The sequence below is a fragment of the Hypanus sabinus genome, chromosome 15 (genome assembly GCF_030144855.1).
Source record: "Hypanus sabinus isolate sHypSab1 chromosome 15, sHypSab1.hap1, whole genome shotgun sequence".
In the NCBI taxonomy this organism is placed as follows: Eukaryota; Metazoa; Chordata; class Chondrichthyes; order Myliobatiformes; family Dasyatidae; genus Hypanus; species Hypanus sabinus.
In genome coordinates this window covers 91396095-91409249 of record NC_082720.1, presented here as the reverse complement: position 1 = coordinate 91409249, position 13155 = coordinate 91396095, and the positions used below count along the sequence as shown (strand labels likewise).

Here is a 13155-nt window from a genome sequence, read left to right as displayed (position 1 = left end):
TCAACTGCCATCTCCTCCAATTCTTACCATCAATATCACGTAGTACTGGCAGCAATCCTGAGAACGCCACCCTTGAGGTCCTGTTCTTCAGCCTTCTGCCTAGTTCCTGAAACTCACACTTCAGGACCTCATCCCTCTTCCTGCCTACGTCATTGGTCCCAACATGTATCACGATTTCTGGTTGCTTTCCCTCTCGTACCAGGATGTCTTGCACCCGGTCAGAGACATCCCGGATCCTGGCACCCGGGAGCAACAAATCATGCGGGTTTCCTTCTCAAGTCCACAAAATCTCCTGTCTGCTCCCCTGACTCTAGAGTCTCCAATGACGACAGCTCTCCTCTTCTCTGCCCCATCCTTCTGCACCACAGGGTCGGACTCAGTGCCAGAGGCCCTGCCACCGTGCCTCACACCTAATAGGCTCACAATTCCCCTTACTCCAATTACACACTTTTCTAACTTGTCTGTTCCTATCTCTCTCCAATGCTATGGTAAAGGAGATAGAATTGTGATCACTATCTCCAAAATGCTCTCCCACTGAGAGACCTGACACCTGACCAGGTTCATTTCCCAATACCAGATCAAGTACAGCCTCTCCTCTGGTTGGCTTATCTACATATTGTGTCAAGAAACCTTCCTGAACACATCTAACGAACTCCACCCCATCTAAACCCCTTGTTCTCAGGAGATACCAATCAATATTTGGGAAATTAAAATCTCCCATCATGACAACTCTGTTATTATTACACATTTCCAGGATCTATTTCTCGATCTGCTCCTCGATATCCCTGTTACTAGTGGGTGGCCTATAAAAAACACCCAGTAAAGTTATTGACCACTTCCTGTTCCTAACCTCCACCCACAGAGACTCCGTAGACAATCCCTCCATGACATCCACCTTTTCTGCAGCCGTGACACTATCTCTGATCAACAGTGCCACACCCCACCTCTTTTGCCTCCCTCCCTGTCCTTTCTGAAACATCTAATACCCGGCACTTTAAGTAACCATTCCCTGAGTCATCCAAGTCTCTGTAATGGCCACCAGTTCATATCTCCAAGTACTGATCCATGCCTAAGGTAATCCGCTTTGTTCACAACACTCGGGGAGAAAATCCAAAAATCTGAGATGCAAAGGGACTTGGGAATCCTTGTGCAGAACAACCTAAAGGTTAACTTGCAGGTTGGGTTGGTACTGAGGAAAACAAATGCCATGTTAGCATTCATTTTGAGAGGTCTAGAATACAAGAGCAGGGATGTGATGCTGAGAATTTATAAGTCACTGGTGAGGCCTCACCTAGAGTATTGTGAACAGTTTTGGGCTTCTCATCTAAGAAAAGATGTGCTGGCATTCGAGAGGTTCCAGAGGAGGTTCACAAGGGTGATTCCAGGAATCAAAGGATTATTATATGAGGAACGTTTGGTGGCTCTGGGTCTGTACTCGCTGGAATTTGGAAGGATGAGAGGGGATCTTATTTGAATGTTGAAAGGCCTAGACACAGTAGATTCGAAAGGATGTTTCCCATGGTGGGAGAGTCCAGGACAAGAGGGCACAGCCTCAGGTTGACGCAACGCCCTTCCAAAACAGAGATGCAGAGGAATTCCTTTAGCCAGAGGGTGGTGAATTTGCGAATTTGTTGCCACATGCAGCTGTGGAGGCCGGGTCATTGGGTGTATTCAAGGCAGAGGTTGATAGGTTCTTGACTGGACACGGCATCAAAGGTTATGAGAAGAAGGCCGGGAACTGGGGTTGAGGAGGAGGAGAAAAAGGATCAGCCATGATTGAATGGCGGAGCGGACTCGATGGGCCAGATGGCCTAATTCTGCTCCTATGTCTTATGATCTCGGGTACAGAGTGGATAGAGGTCCTGAGACTGACCCTGTCCCAGGTCTGACTCTTGTTAACAGTACTTCGAGGCAAAGGAACCACCAGGCTGCCCACCCTGCCGGTATCCACCCGTGAATTCTGGTATTGCACCACAGAACGTCAGCCCCCCAGAACCCGTTCCACACCTTGCCTACTGTTCCCCTGCAACCTTCTACCTTCCCCAAAACTGGGATCTCGGACAGCGAGGATATGACCCTCCCCAAGGCCAGGGATCCTGGAGGTGAGGGAGAGGTAGTGATGGGGTGTCTGGTAACACTGATACCTGCAGACCCTCACCATGAGATCACAGTGACAATGCAGGGGTCAGTCCCAGAACTCAGGTGTCGGGACGTCGATCCAAAGTTCGAGTGTAGGACGAGGGTCAGTCCTGGTGCCCTCCCCCCACCAGGTAGGTGAAGAATCTCACCAGTGACAGAGCATCGACTCATCGCTGAGGTGGAGGGGGTGGTCGTTGTCTGCCAACTGCATTGCCCTGTATGGGAGCTGCATGACCTCACATTGTTGCCATTCCAGCACCCAACCCGTCTCTCAGACCCTCAGGAAGAAGCTTCAGCCACGTGTGTTTCATTTTCAATATTTATCACACTGTGGATTGAACACAATACAACAGCTCGCAAACACTGGGCAGCAAATGGGCCAGACCGTATCCAGGGCACTGACTGTGCCCCACGTCCCTCAGTCCTGAGACTGCAGCAGCCAGTTTACTGACCAACTGGTAATGCTACTGGCTGGGGCCATGTTGGGAAAGACCGAGTCCAGTTTGTCCAGAGCCCGAGGGACAGTTTCACATTTTAAATTAAAAATTCACATTCCACACACAGGTTACATAAGCACATTACATTTCTCTATGTTCTGTCTTCCCTGTACTTTCCGACTGGACGATAAATATTATATATTATTATTCTGTTTAAGAAGAAGTTTCTCCTGAGAGCACAAGTTGTTTTTTTGCCGGGGTTGAGGACGCAAGGTGCTGGTGGATTTACATCCCTCAACTCTGTCAATGAGTTGATAATGACTGGAAACATTCCCTGGATTTGAAATACATCCAATCAATATTGCGTATGGACAGAGGCCGAGAAGACTGGTGAAGGGGGTGGTCATGCCACATAGCCAATCGACACCTTCAATACTCCCACACCTCTCCACCACCGCATCCCTCCCCGTGCTCCTGCAGCAAACAAACAGCCGCTCACCTCGGCAGCTAACCATAAGACATAGGGGCAGGGTGTGGCCATTCAGCCCATCGAGTCGGCTAACCTTGGGGAATCCAAGACGTGGTTGTTAATCTCAGTCCCCCGTGCTCCGAGAGAGATGTGTGCCCCCATCCTCTCTGCTGGGAATAGTCTCCCCTTGGATATCCAGATCACCTCCACACAACATCCAATCCCCTGGGATCTTGCTTTTCACCAAGGAGCTGAAACTGGCTGTGGCTCGGTGTCAGGTGCTGAGAGAAGCCACGGGGTTCCACAGGAGGGATTCGGTGTGAATCGGAGTTTCCCAAGCTCTGACAGGCACTTCCTTCACCAGAGGCACCCGGTTTATTGGGAACGCTTTGACCCGCCTTGTCCAGCAGATAAACCCCAGCTCCTCACACATTAACACTTTCATTCTCAGAATCATTCTCGTAAATCTCCTCTAACCCTCCCCAATAATTAGGAGAAGGGGCAGATGGAATACAGCATAAGGAAAGGAATGGTCATGCACTGTTGAGGAAGGAAAAAAAGTGTAGACTATTTTCTAAACTGGGCAAAAATTTAAAAATCCTGGGTGCAAAAGGACTTGGATGTCCTCATGCAAATTTGTTAAAGGTTCACTTGCAGGTTGAGTCGGTGTAAGGAAGGCAAATGCAATGTTAGCATTCATTTCGAGAGGACTAGAATATAATAAAAAGGCCCAGACAGAGTGAATATGGAGAAGATGTTTCTATAGTGGGTAAGTCTAGGGCCAGGGGGCATTACCTCAGAATAGAGGGACGTCCCTTTGGAACAAAGATGAGGAGGAATTTCTTTAGCCAGAAGGTGGTGAAACTGTGGAATTCACCACCACAGGAGGTTGCAGATGAGTCAGGGTGACAAAAGTTGCAGGGAAGCGACATGAGAATTGGGTTGAGAGACATAATAAATCACCCATGATGGAATGGCAGACAAACTTGATGGGCTGAGAGGCCTAATTCTGCTCCGATGCCTTATGGTCTTTGGAAGAGCGGGGAGAGAACTCCACGGCTGGTATCAGAGGGTCAGTATCGACAAGAGAAACACAGGTAACCACACACACAGGACGCAGCAGGGTGGTGAACGATGAGCTTGGGTGTGTACCCCAGCCTCTCAGCAGGTGGTGGCCAGCGACTGGTGGATTGGTGGCTGGAAGCACCTCACGTGCTCCACTGTCGAGCTCTCGTTCTCCACAGACTTTAGGTACTTGTTGAGCATGGCAAAGATCTCGTTGTTGAGGATCTGATACTTCCTGATCCGGTCCGCCATCTTCTTCAGGGACTGTGAGGACACAGAGCAGTCAGAACCCAGTCATTGTGCATGGTATCCTAATCACCAGCATTCATGGCTTCAAACATCTCCCACTCCCCCACACACCCCTCCAACATCTCCCACTCCCCCACACACCCCTCCAACATCTCCCACTCCCCCACACACCCCTCCAACATCTCCCATTCCCCCACACACCCCTCCAACATCTCCCACTCCCCCACACACCCCTCCAACATCTCCCACTCCTCCACACACCCCTCCAACATCTCCCACTCCCCCACACACCCCTCCAACATCTCCCATTCTCCCACACACCTCTCCAACATCTCCCACTCCCCCACACACCCCTCCAACATCTCCCACTCCCCCACACACCCCTCCAACATCTCCCACTCCCCCACACACCCCTCCAACATCTCCCACTCCCCCACACACCCCTCCAACATCTCCCATTCCCCCACACACCCCTCCAACATCTCCCACTCCCCCACACACCCCTCCAACATCTCCCACTCCTCCACACATCCCTCCAACATCTCCCACTCCCCCACACACCCCTCCAACATCTCCCATTCTCCCACACACCTCTCCAACATCTCCCACTCCCCCACACATCCCTCCAACATCTCCCACTCCCCCACACACCCCTCCAACATCTCCCACTCCCCCACACACCCCTCCAACATCTCCCACTCCCCCACACACCTCTCCAACATCTCCCACTCCCCCACACACCCCTCCAACATCTCCCACTCCCCCACACACCTCTCCAACATCTCCCACTCCCCCACACATCCCCTCCAACATCTCCCACTCCCCCACACACCCCTCCAACATCTCCCATTCTCCCACACACCCCTCCAACAGCTCCCACTCCCCCACACACCCCTCCAACATCTCCCATTCTCCCACACACCCCTCCAACAGCTCCCACTCCCCCACACACCCCTCCAACATCTCCCACTCCCCCACACACCCCTCCAACATCTCCCACTCCCCCACACACCCCTCCAACATCTCCCACTCCCCCACACACCCCTCCAACATCTCCCACTCCCCCACACACCCCTCCAACATCTCCCACTCCCCCACACACCCCTCCAACATCTCCCACTCCCCCACACACCCCTCCAACATCTCCCACTCCCCCACACACCTCTCCAACATCTCCCACTCCCCCACACATCTCTCCAACATCTCCCACTCCCCCACACACCTCTCCAACATCTCCCACTCCCCCACACATCTCTCCAACATCTCCCACTCCCCCACACACCCCTCCAACATCTCCCACTCCCCCACACACCTCTCCAACATCTCCCACTCCCCCACACATCTCTCCAACATCTCCCACTCCCCCACACACCCCTCCAACATCTCCCACTCCCCCACACACCCCTCCAACATCTCCTATTCTCCCACACACCCCTCCAACATCTCCCATTCCCCCACACACCCCTCCAACATCTCCCACTCCCCCACACACCTCTCCAACATCTCCCACTCCCCCACACACCCCTCCAACATCTCCCACTCCTCCACACACCTCTCCAACATCTCCCACTCCCCCACACACCCCTCGAACATCTCCCATTCCCCCACACATCCCTCCAACATCTCCCACTCCCCCACACACCCCTCCAACATCTCCCACTCCCCCACACACCTCTCCAACATCTCCCATTCCCCCACACACCCCTCCAACATCTCCCACTCCCCCACACACCTCTCCAACATCTCCCACTCCCCCACACATCTCTCCAACATCTCCCACTCCCCCACACACCCCTCCAACATCTCCCACTCCCCCACACACCCCTCCAACATCTCCCATTCCCCCACACATCCCTCCAACATCTCCCACTCCCCCACACACCCCTCCAACATCTCCCACTCCCCCACACATCTCTCCAACATCTCCCACTCCCCCACACACCTCTCCAACATCTCCCACTCCCCCACACACTCCTCCAACATCTCCCACTCCCCCCTCCAACATCTCCCATTCTCCCCCACACACCCCTCCAACATCTCCCACTCCCCCACACACCCCTCCAACATCTCCCACTCCCCCACACACCCCTCCAACATCTCCCATTCTCCCACACACCCCTCCAACATCTCCCACTCCCCCACACACCTCTCCAACATCTCCCACTCCCCCACACACCCCTCCAACATCTCCCACTCCCCCACACATCTCTCCAACATCTCCCATTCCCCCACACATCCCTCCAACATCTCCCATTCCCTCTTCCACCATTCACCCCATCACCAGCATTCTCCCCTTCCAACAATCACCTGTCCAAAATTCACCCTTTCAGCATTCACCCCCCAACACTCACTCACTCCAACACTCAACCCCTCCAATGTTCATCCAACACTCACCCGCTCCAACACTCAACCCCTCTAACATTCACCTCCTCCAATGTTCATCCATCCTACACTCAACCCCTCCAACACTCACCCCTAACACCATTCAACCCTCTAACACTCAACCCCTCCAACACTCACACCTCTAACATTCACCTCCTCCAATGTTCATCCATCCAACACTCACCCGCTCCAACACTCAACCCTTCCAATACTCATCCCTCCAATGTTCATCCTTCCAACACTCAACTATTACCACACTCACCCCCTCCCACCATTCACTGATCCAACATTCACCCCCTCCCCACTCATCCCCTCCAAAATTCACCCCACCCACACGCACGCCCTCCAACATTTACCCCCTCCACCATTCACTGATCCAGCATTCGCCCCCCCCCCCCAACCATTCACTCCCTCACCGTGCTCTGCTTTGTCTGATCCTAGAAGTGACGTGGCCTGGATTCACTGCCTCCTCAGGTGAATTCATGTGTGGGTGACTGGGAAGAGGTGACAGGGGTGAGGGGGGAGTGTGAGAGAGTGAAGAGAGGCAGGTTAAAGGGGATGGGGCTGCGGCTGATGGTGCTGGGCCTGTACTTGTTGAAGTTTAGAAGAATGAGTGAGGGATCTCATTGAAACTTGTCAAATATTGAAAGGGCTGGATAGAGTGGATGTGGAGAGGACAGTTCCTGTAGTGGGGAAGTCCAGGACCAGATGGCACAGCCTCAGAATAGAGGATCATCCATTTAGAACAGAGATGAGAAGGAATTTCTTTAGCCAGAGTGTGGTAAATCTGGGGAATTCATTGCCACAGACAGCTGTGGCGGCCATGACATTGAGTATATTTAAAGAGAAAGTTGATAGATTCTTGATTAGTCAGGGTTAAAGGTTTCAAGGTGAAGGACAAATAATGGGTTGAGGGGGATAGTAAATCAGTCACGATGTAATAGTGGTGTAGATGTGATGGGCTGTATGGCCTAATTCTGTTCCCATGTCTTGTGGATGCTGTGTGGGAAGAGCTGAATGAGGGGAGCAGGAGAGGTTATGGGTTGAGTGGAGGAGTATGAACTGGACGGGGAGGCATGGAAAAAGCTCCTCTCATCCCTCTGGAGCTCTGCCCAGAGTGGGGTGAGGGAAGAATGGGGCAGTAGGAGGTGGGATGAAGGAGAGGAGGGGAGAGAGAGTGAGAGGAAGTATTTGAGGACAACCCCATCCTGCTTGTTGCAGGGTGACAAGAAACATACCACATTTTTGATCATCTCGTCCTTGCCATCCTGTCTCTGCACTTTCAGGAGGTGATAACAGAAATCAAACAGGTCGAATCTCCGTTGCTGGCCCAACAGCACCATGATAGAGCATCCCGCCCAGTTCAACCCGTCTCCAAAACACTGCCTGAGGGAAGGGAAACAGACAGGAGCATCAGAGGGAGATCCCAAAAAACACCCCAACCAGTCCCCAAGGTCAGACGGGATATCCCCAGAAACACTCCCCAATTCCCCAAGGTCAGACAGATACATCCCCAGAAACACTCCCCAATTCCCCAAGGTCAGACAGATACATCCCCAGAAACACCCCCCAATTCCCCAAGGTCAGACAGATACATCCCCAGAAACACTCCCCAATTCCCCTAGGTCAGACAGATACATCCCCAGAAACACCCCCCAATTCCCCAAGGACAGACAGATACATCCCCAGAAACACTCCCCAATTCCCCAAGGTCAGACAGATACATCCCCAGAAACACTCCCCAATTCCCCTAGGTCAGACAGATACATCCCCAGAAACACTCCCCAATTCCCCTAGGTCAGACAGATACATCCCCAGAAACACCCCCCAATTCCCCAAGGTCAGACAGATACATCCCCAGAAACACTCCCCAATTCCCCAAGGACAGACAGATACATCCCCAGAAACACTCCCCAATTCCCCAAGGTCAGACAGATACATCCCCAGAAACACTCCCCAATTCCCCTAGGACAGACAGATACATCCCCAGAAACACCCCCCAATTCCCCAAGGACAGGTTGACGGCGCTCACCACTCTCTGAGTAAAAAACCCACCCCTGACATCTCCTCTGTACCTATTCCCCAGCACCTTAAACCTGTGTCCTGTTGTGGCAACCATTTCAGCCCTGGGAAGAAGCCTCTGACTATCCACACGATGAATGTCTCTCATCATCTTGTACACCTCAATCAGGTCACCTCTCATCCTCCGTTGCTCCAAGGAGAAAAGGCCGAGTTCACTCAACCTATCCTCATAAGGCATGCTCCCCGATCCAGGCAACATCCTTGTAAATCTCCTCTGTACCCTTTCTATGGCTTCCACATCCTTCCTGTAGTGAGGCAATCAAAACTGAGCACAGTACTCCAAGTGGGGTCTGACCAGGGTCCTATATATCTGCAACATTTCCTTTTGGCTCCGAACTTCAATCCCACGATTGATGAAGGCCAATACACCGTATGCTTTCTTAACCACTGAGTCAACCTGCACAGCTGCTTTGAGCGTCCTATGGACTCGGACCCCAAGATCCCTCTGATCCTCCACACTGCCAAGAGTCTTACCATTAATACTCTATTCTGCCATCATATTTGACTTACCAAAATGAGCCACTTCACACTTATCTGGGTGGAAGAAATAAACGGGCAGACTATTACTTAGATAGGGAGAGATGCAAAGGGACTTCAGAGTCTTGTGCAGGATACCCTTCAGCTTGAGTCAGTTGTGAAGAAGGTGAATGCAGTGTTGGCATTCGTTTCTAGAGGTATAGAATATAAGAGCAGGGATGTGATGTTGAGGCTCTATAAGGCACTCGTGAAATCACACGGAGTACTGTGCCTTCTTAACCACAGAGTCAAACTGTACAGCTGTTTTGGGCGTCCTATGGACTCGGACCCCAAGATCCCTCTGATCCTCCACACTACGAAGAGTCTTACTATTAATGCTATATTCTGCCATCATATTTGACCTACCAAACTGAACCACTTCACACTTATCTGGGTTGAACTCCATCTGCCACTTCTCAGCCCAGTTTTGCATCCTATCAATGTCCCGCTGTAACCTCTGACAGCCCTCCACACTATCCACAACACATCCAACCTTAGTGTCATCAGCAAACTTACTAACCCATGCTCCACTTCCTCATCCAGGTCATTTATAAAAATCATGAAGAGTAAGGGTCCCAGAACAGATCCCTGAGACACTCCACTGGTGACCGACCTCCATGCAGAATATGACGCGTCTACAATCACTCTTTGCCTTCTGTGGGCAAGTCAGTTCTGGATCCACAAAACAATGGCCCCTTGGATTCCATGCTCCCTTACTTTCTCAAAAAGCCATGCATGGGGTACCTTATCAAATGCCTTGCTGAAATCCATATACACTACATCCACTGCTCTAGCTTCATCAATGTGTTTAGTCACATCCTCAAAAAATTCAATCAGCTCGTAACGCACAACCTGCCTTTGACAAAGCCATGCTGACTATTCCTAATCATATTATACCTCTCCAAATGTTCATAAATCCTGCCTCTCAGGATCTTCTCTATCAATCTACCAACCACTGAGGTAAGACTCACTGGTCTATAATTTCCTGGTCTATCTCGAATCCCTTTCTTGAATAAAGGAACAACATTCGCAACCCTCCAATCCTCTGGAACCTCTCTCGTCCCCATTGATGATGCAAAGATCATCACCAGAGGCTCAGCAATCTCCTCCCTCGCCTCCCACAGTAGCCTGGGGTACATCTCGTCTGGGCCCGGCGACTTATCCAACTTGATGCTTTCCAAAAGCTCCAGCACATCCTCTTTCTTAATATCTACATGCTCAAGCTTTTCAATCTGCTGCAAGTCATCACTATTATCACCAAGAACCTTTTCTATAGTGAATACTAAAGTATTTATTAAGTACCTCTGCTATTTCTCCCGTTTCCATACACGCTTTCCCACTTGATAGGTCCTATTCTTTCACGTCTTATCCTCCTGCTCTTCACATACTTGCAGAATGCCTTGAGGTTTTCCTTAATCCTGCTCACCAAGGCCATCTCATGGCCCCTTCTTGCTCTCCTAATTTCCTTCTTAAGCTCCTTCTTGTTAGCCTTATAATCTAGACTTCTAACATTACCTAGCTCTCTGAACCTTCTGTAAGCTTTTCTTTTCTTTTTGACCAGATTTGTTACAGCCTTTGTACACCACAGTTTCTGCACCCTACCATAACTTCCCTGTCTCATTGGAATGTACCTATGCAGAACTTCACACAAATATCTCCTGAACATTTGTCACATTTCTTCTGTACTCTTCCTTGAGAACATCTGTTTCCAATTTAAGCTTCCAAGTTCCTGCCTCATAGCTTCATAATTCCCCTTTCTCCAATTAAACACTTTTCTAACCTGTCTGTTCCTATCTCTCTCCAATACTATTGTAAAGGAGATAGAATTTTGATCATTATCTCCAAAATGCTCTCCCACTGAGAGATCTGTCACCTGACCAGGTTCATTTCCCAATACCAGATCAAGTACAGCCTCTCCTCTTGTAGGCTTATCTATATATTGTGTCAGGAAACCTTCCTGAACACACCTAACAAACTCCACCCCATCTGAACCCCTTGCTCTAGGGAGATGCCAATTGATATTTGGGAAATTAAAACACCCAGTAAAGTTATTGACCGCTTCCTATTCCTAACCTCCACCTACAGAGACTCTGTAGACAATCCCCCCATGACGTCCATCTTTTCTGCAGCCGTGACACTATCTCTGATCAACAGTGCCACACCCCACCTCTTTTGCCTCCCTCCCTGTCTTTTCTGAAACAGCTAAAACCCGGCACTTGAAATAACCATTCCTGTCCCTGAGCCATTCAAGTCTCTGTAATGGCCTCCACATCATATCTCCAAGTACTGATCCACGCTCTAAGCTCATCCGCTTTGTTCGCAACACTCCTTGTGTTAAAATAGATGCATCTCAAACCTTTGGTCTGAGCGTGTCCCTTCTCTATCACCTTCCTTTCCTCCCTCACGCTGTCTCCTATCTTTCTCTATTTGAGAGCCAGATGCCTCTTCCCAGTCTCTTCAGTTTGGAACCTGAGAACATTTCTATCACATACAAACCTATGGTTTCTGTCCACACAAGCAGTCCTCGCATGACCTTTATCCTCCTCCACCTCACTATCTGCTCTAACACTCTGGTTCCCCTTACCCTGCAAATCTAGTTTAAACCCCCTAGAGCAGCACTAGCTAACCTACCCGCAAGGATATTAGTCCCCTTCTAGTTCAAGTGCAAACCGTCCCAACTGAACAGGTCCCACCTTCCCTGGAACAAAGCCCAATTGTCCAGAAACATGAAGCCCTCCCTCCTGCACCATCTCCTTAACTGCGTATTTAGCTGCATTATCTTCCTATTTCTGGCCTCACTGGCATGTGGCCCGGGGAGCAATCCTGAGATTGAAACCCTGGAGGTCCTGTCCTTCAACTTTGCACTTAACTCCCTAAACTCTCTTTGCAGGACCTCCTTCCTCCTATCCACATCATTGGTCCCTACATGGACCACGACATCCGGCTGCTCACCCTCCATACTGAGAATACCGAGAACTCGATCCGAGATATCGCAGACACTGGCACCAGGGAGACAACAGACCATCAAGATTCTTGATCTCTCCCACAGGGTCTTCTTGACTCAATTTTCAACAGCCTTTGTACACCATAGTTCTTGTACCCTACCATCCTTTCTCTGTCTCATTGGAACGTACCTATGCAGAACTCCACACAAATATCCCCTAAACATTTGCCACCTTTCTGCCATACATTTCCTTGAGAACATCTGTTTCCAATTTATGCTTCCAAGTTCCTGCCTGATAGCTTCATATTTCCCCTTAATCCAATTAAATACTTTTCTAAGTTGTCTGTTTCTATCTCTCTCCAATGCTATGGCAAAGAAGATAGAATTGTGATCACTATCTCCAAAATGCTCTCCCACTGAGAGACCTGACACCTGTCCAGGTTCATTTCCCAATACTAGATCAAGTACAGCCTCTGCTCTTGTAAACCTATCTTCATATAGTGTCAAGAAACCTTCCTGAATACACCTAACAAACTCCACCCCATCTAAACCCGTTGTTCTCAGGAGATACCAATCAATATCTAGGAAATTAAAAGCTCCCACCATGACAACCCTGTTATTATTACACCTTTCAAGAATTTGCCTCACTATCTGCTCCTCGATGTCCCTGTTACTATTGGGTTGTCTATAAAAAAACACCCAGTAGAGTTATTGACCCCTTCCTGTTCCTAACTTCCACCCACAGAGACTCCTTAGACAATCCCAACATGACTTGCTCCTTTTCTGCATCTGTGACACTATCTCTGATCAGCAGTGCCACTTATTGAAATTTGATTCTTATCGAAAGTTGAAAGGGACATCCATTATTATGG

General features: G+C 50.0%; 1 protein-coding gene across 7 annotated transcripts in view; it reads right to left on the bottom strand.

The window, feature by feature from the left end:
• Positions 1–2444: 2444 nt before the first annotated feature.
• cyfip2 (cytoplasmic FMR1 interacting protein 2) overlaps positions 2445–13155 on the bottom strand; it is a 180223-nt gene continuing 169512 nt past the window's right edge. For all 7 annotated transcript variants that reach the window (XM_059990728.1, XM_059990727.1, XM_059990726.1 and 4 more), the window contains 2 exons: positions 7980–8127; positions 2445–4374 (listed from right to left, as the gene is read on the bottom strand). In XM_059990728.1, the coding sequence (XP_059846711.1) occupies positions 4207–4374; positions 7980–8127 (316 nt within the window). In that variant the 3' untranslated portion in view covers positions 2445–4206. The remainder of the gene's footprint in view (positions 4375–7979; positions 8128–13155) is intronic.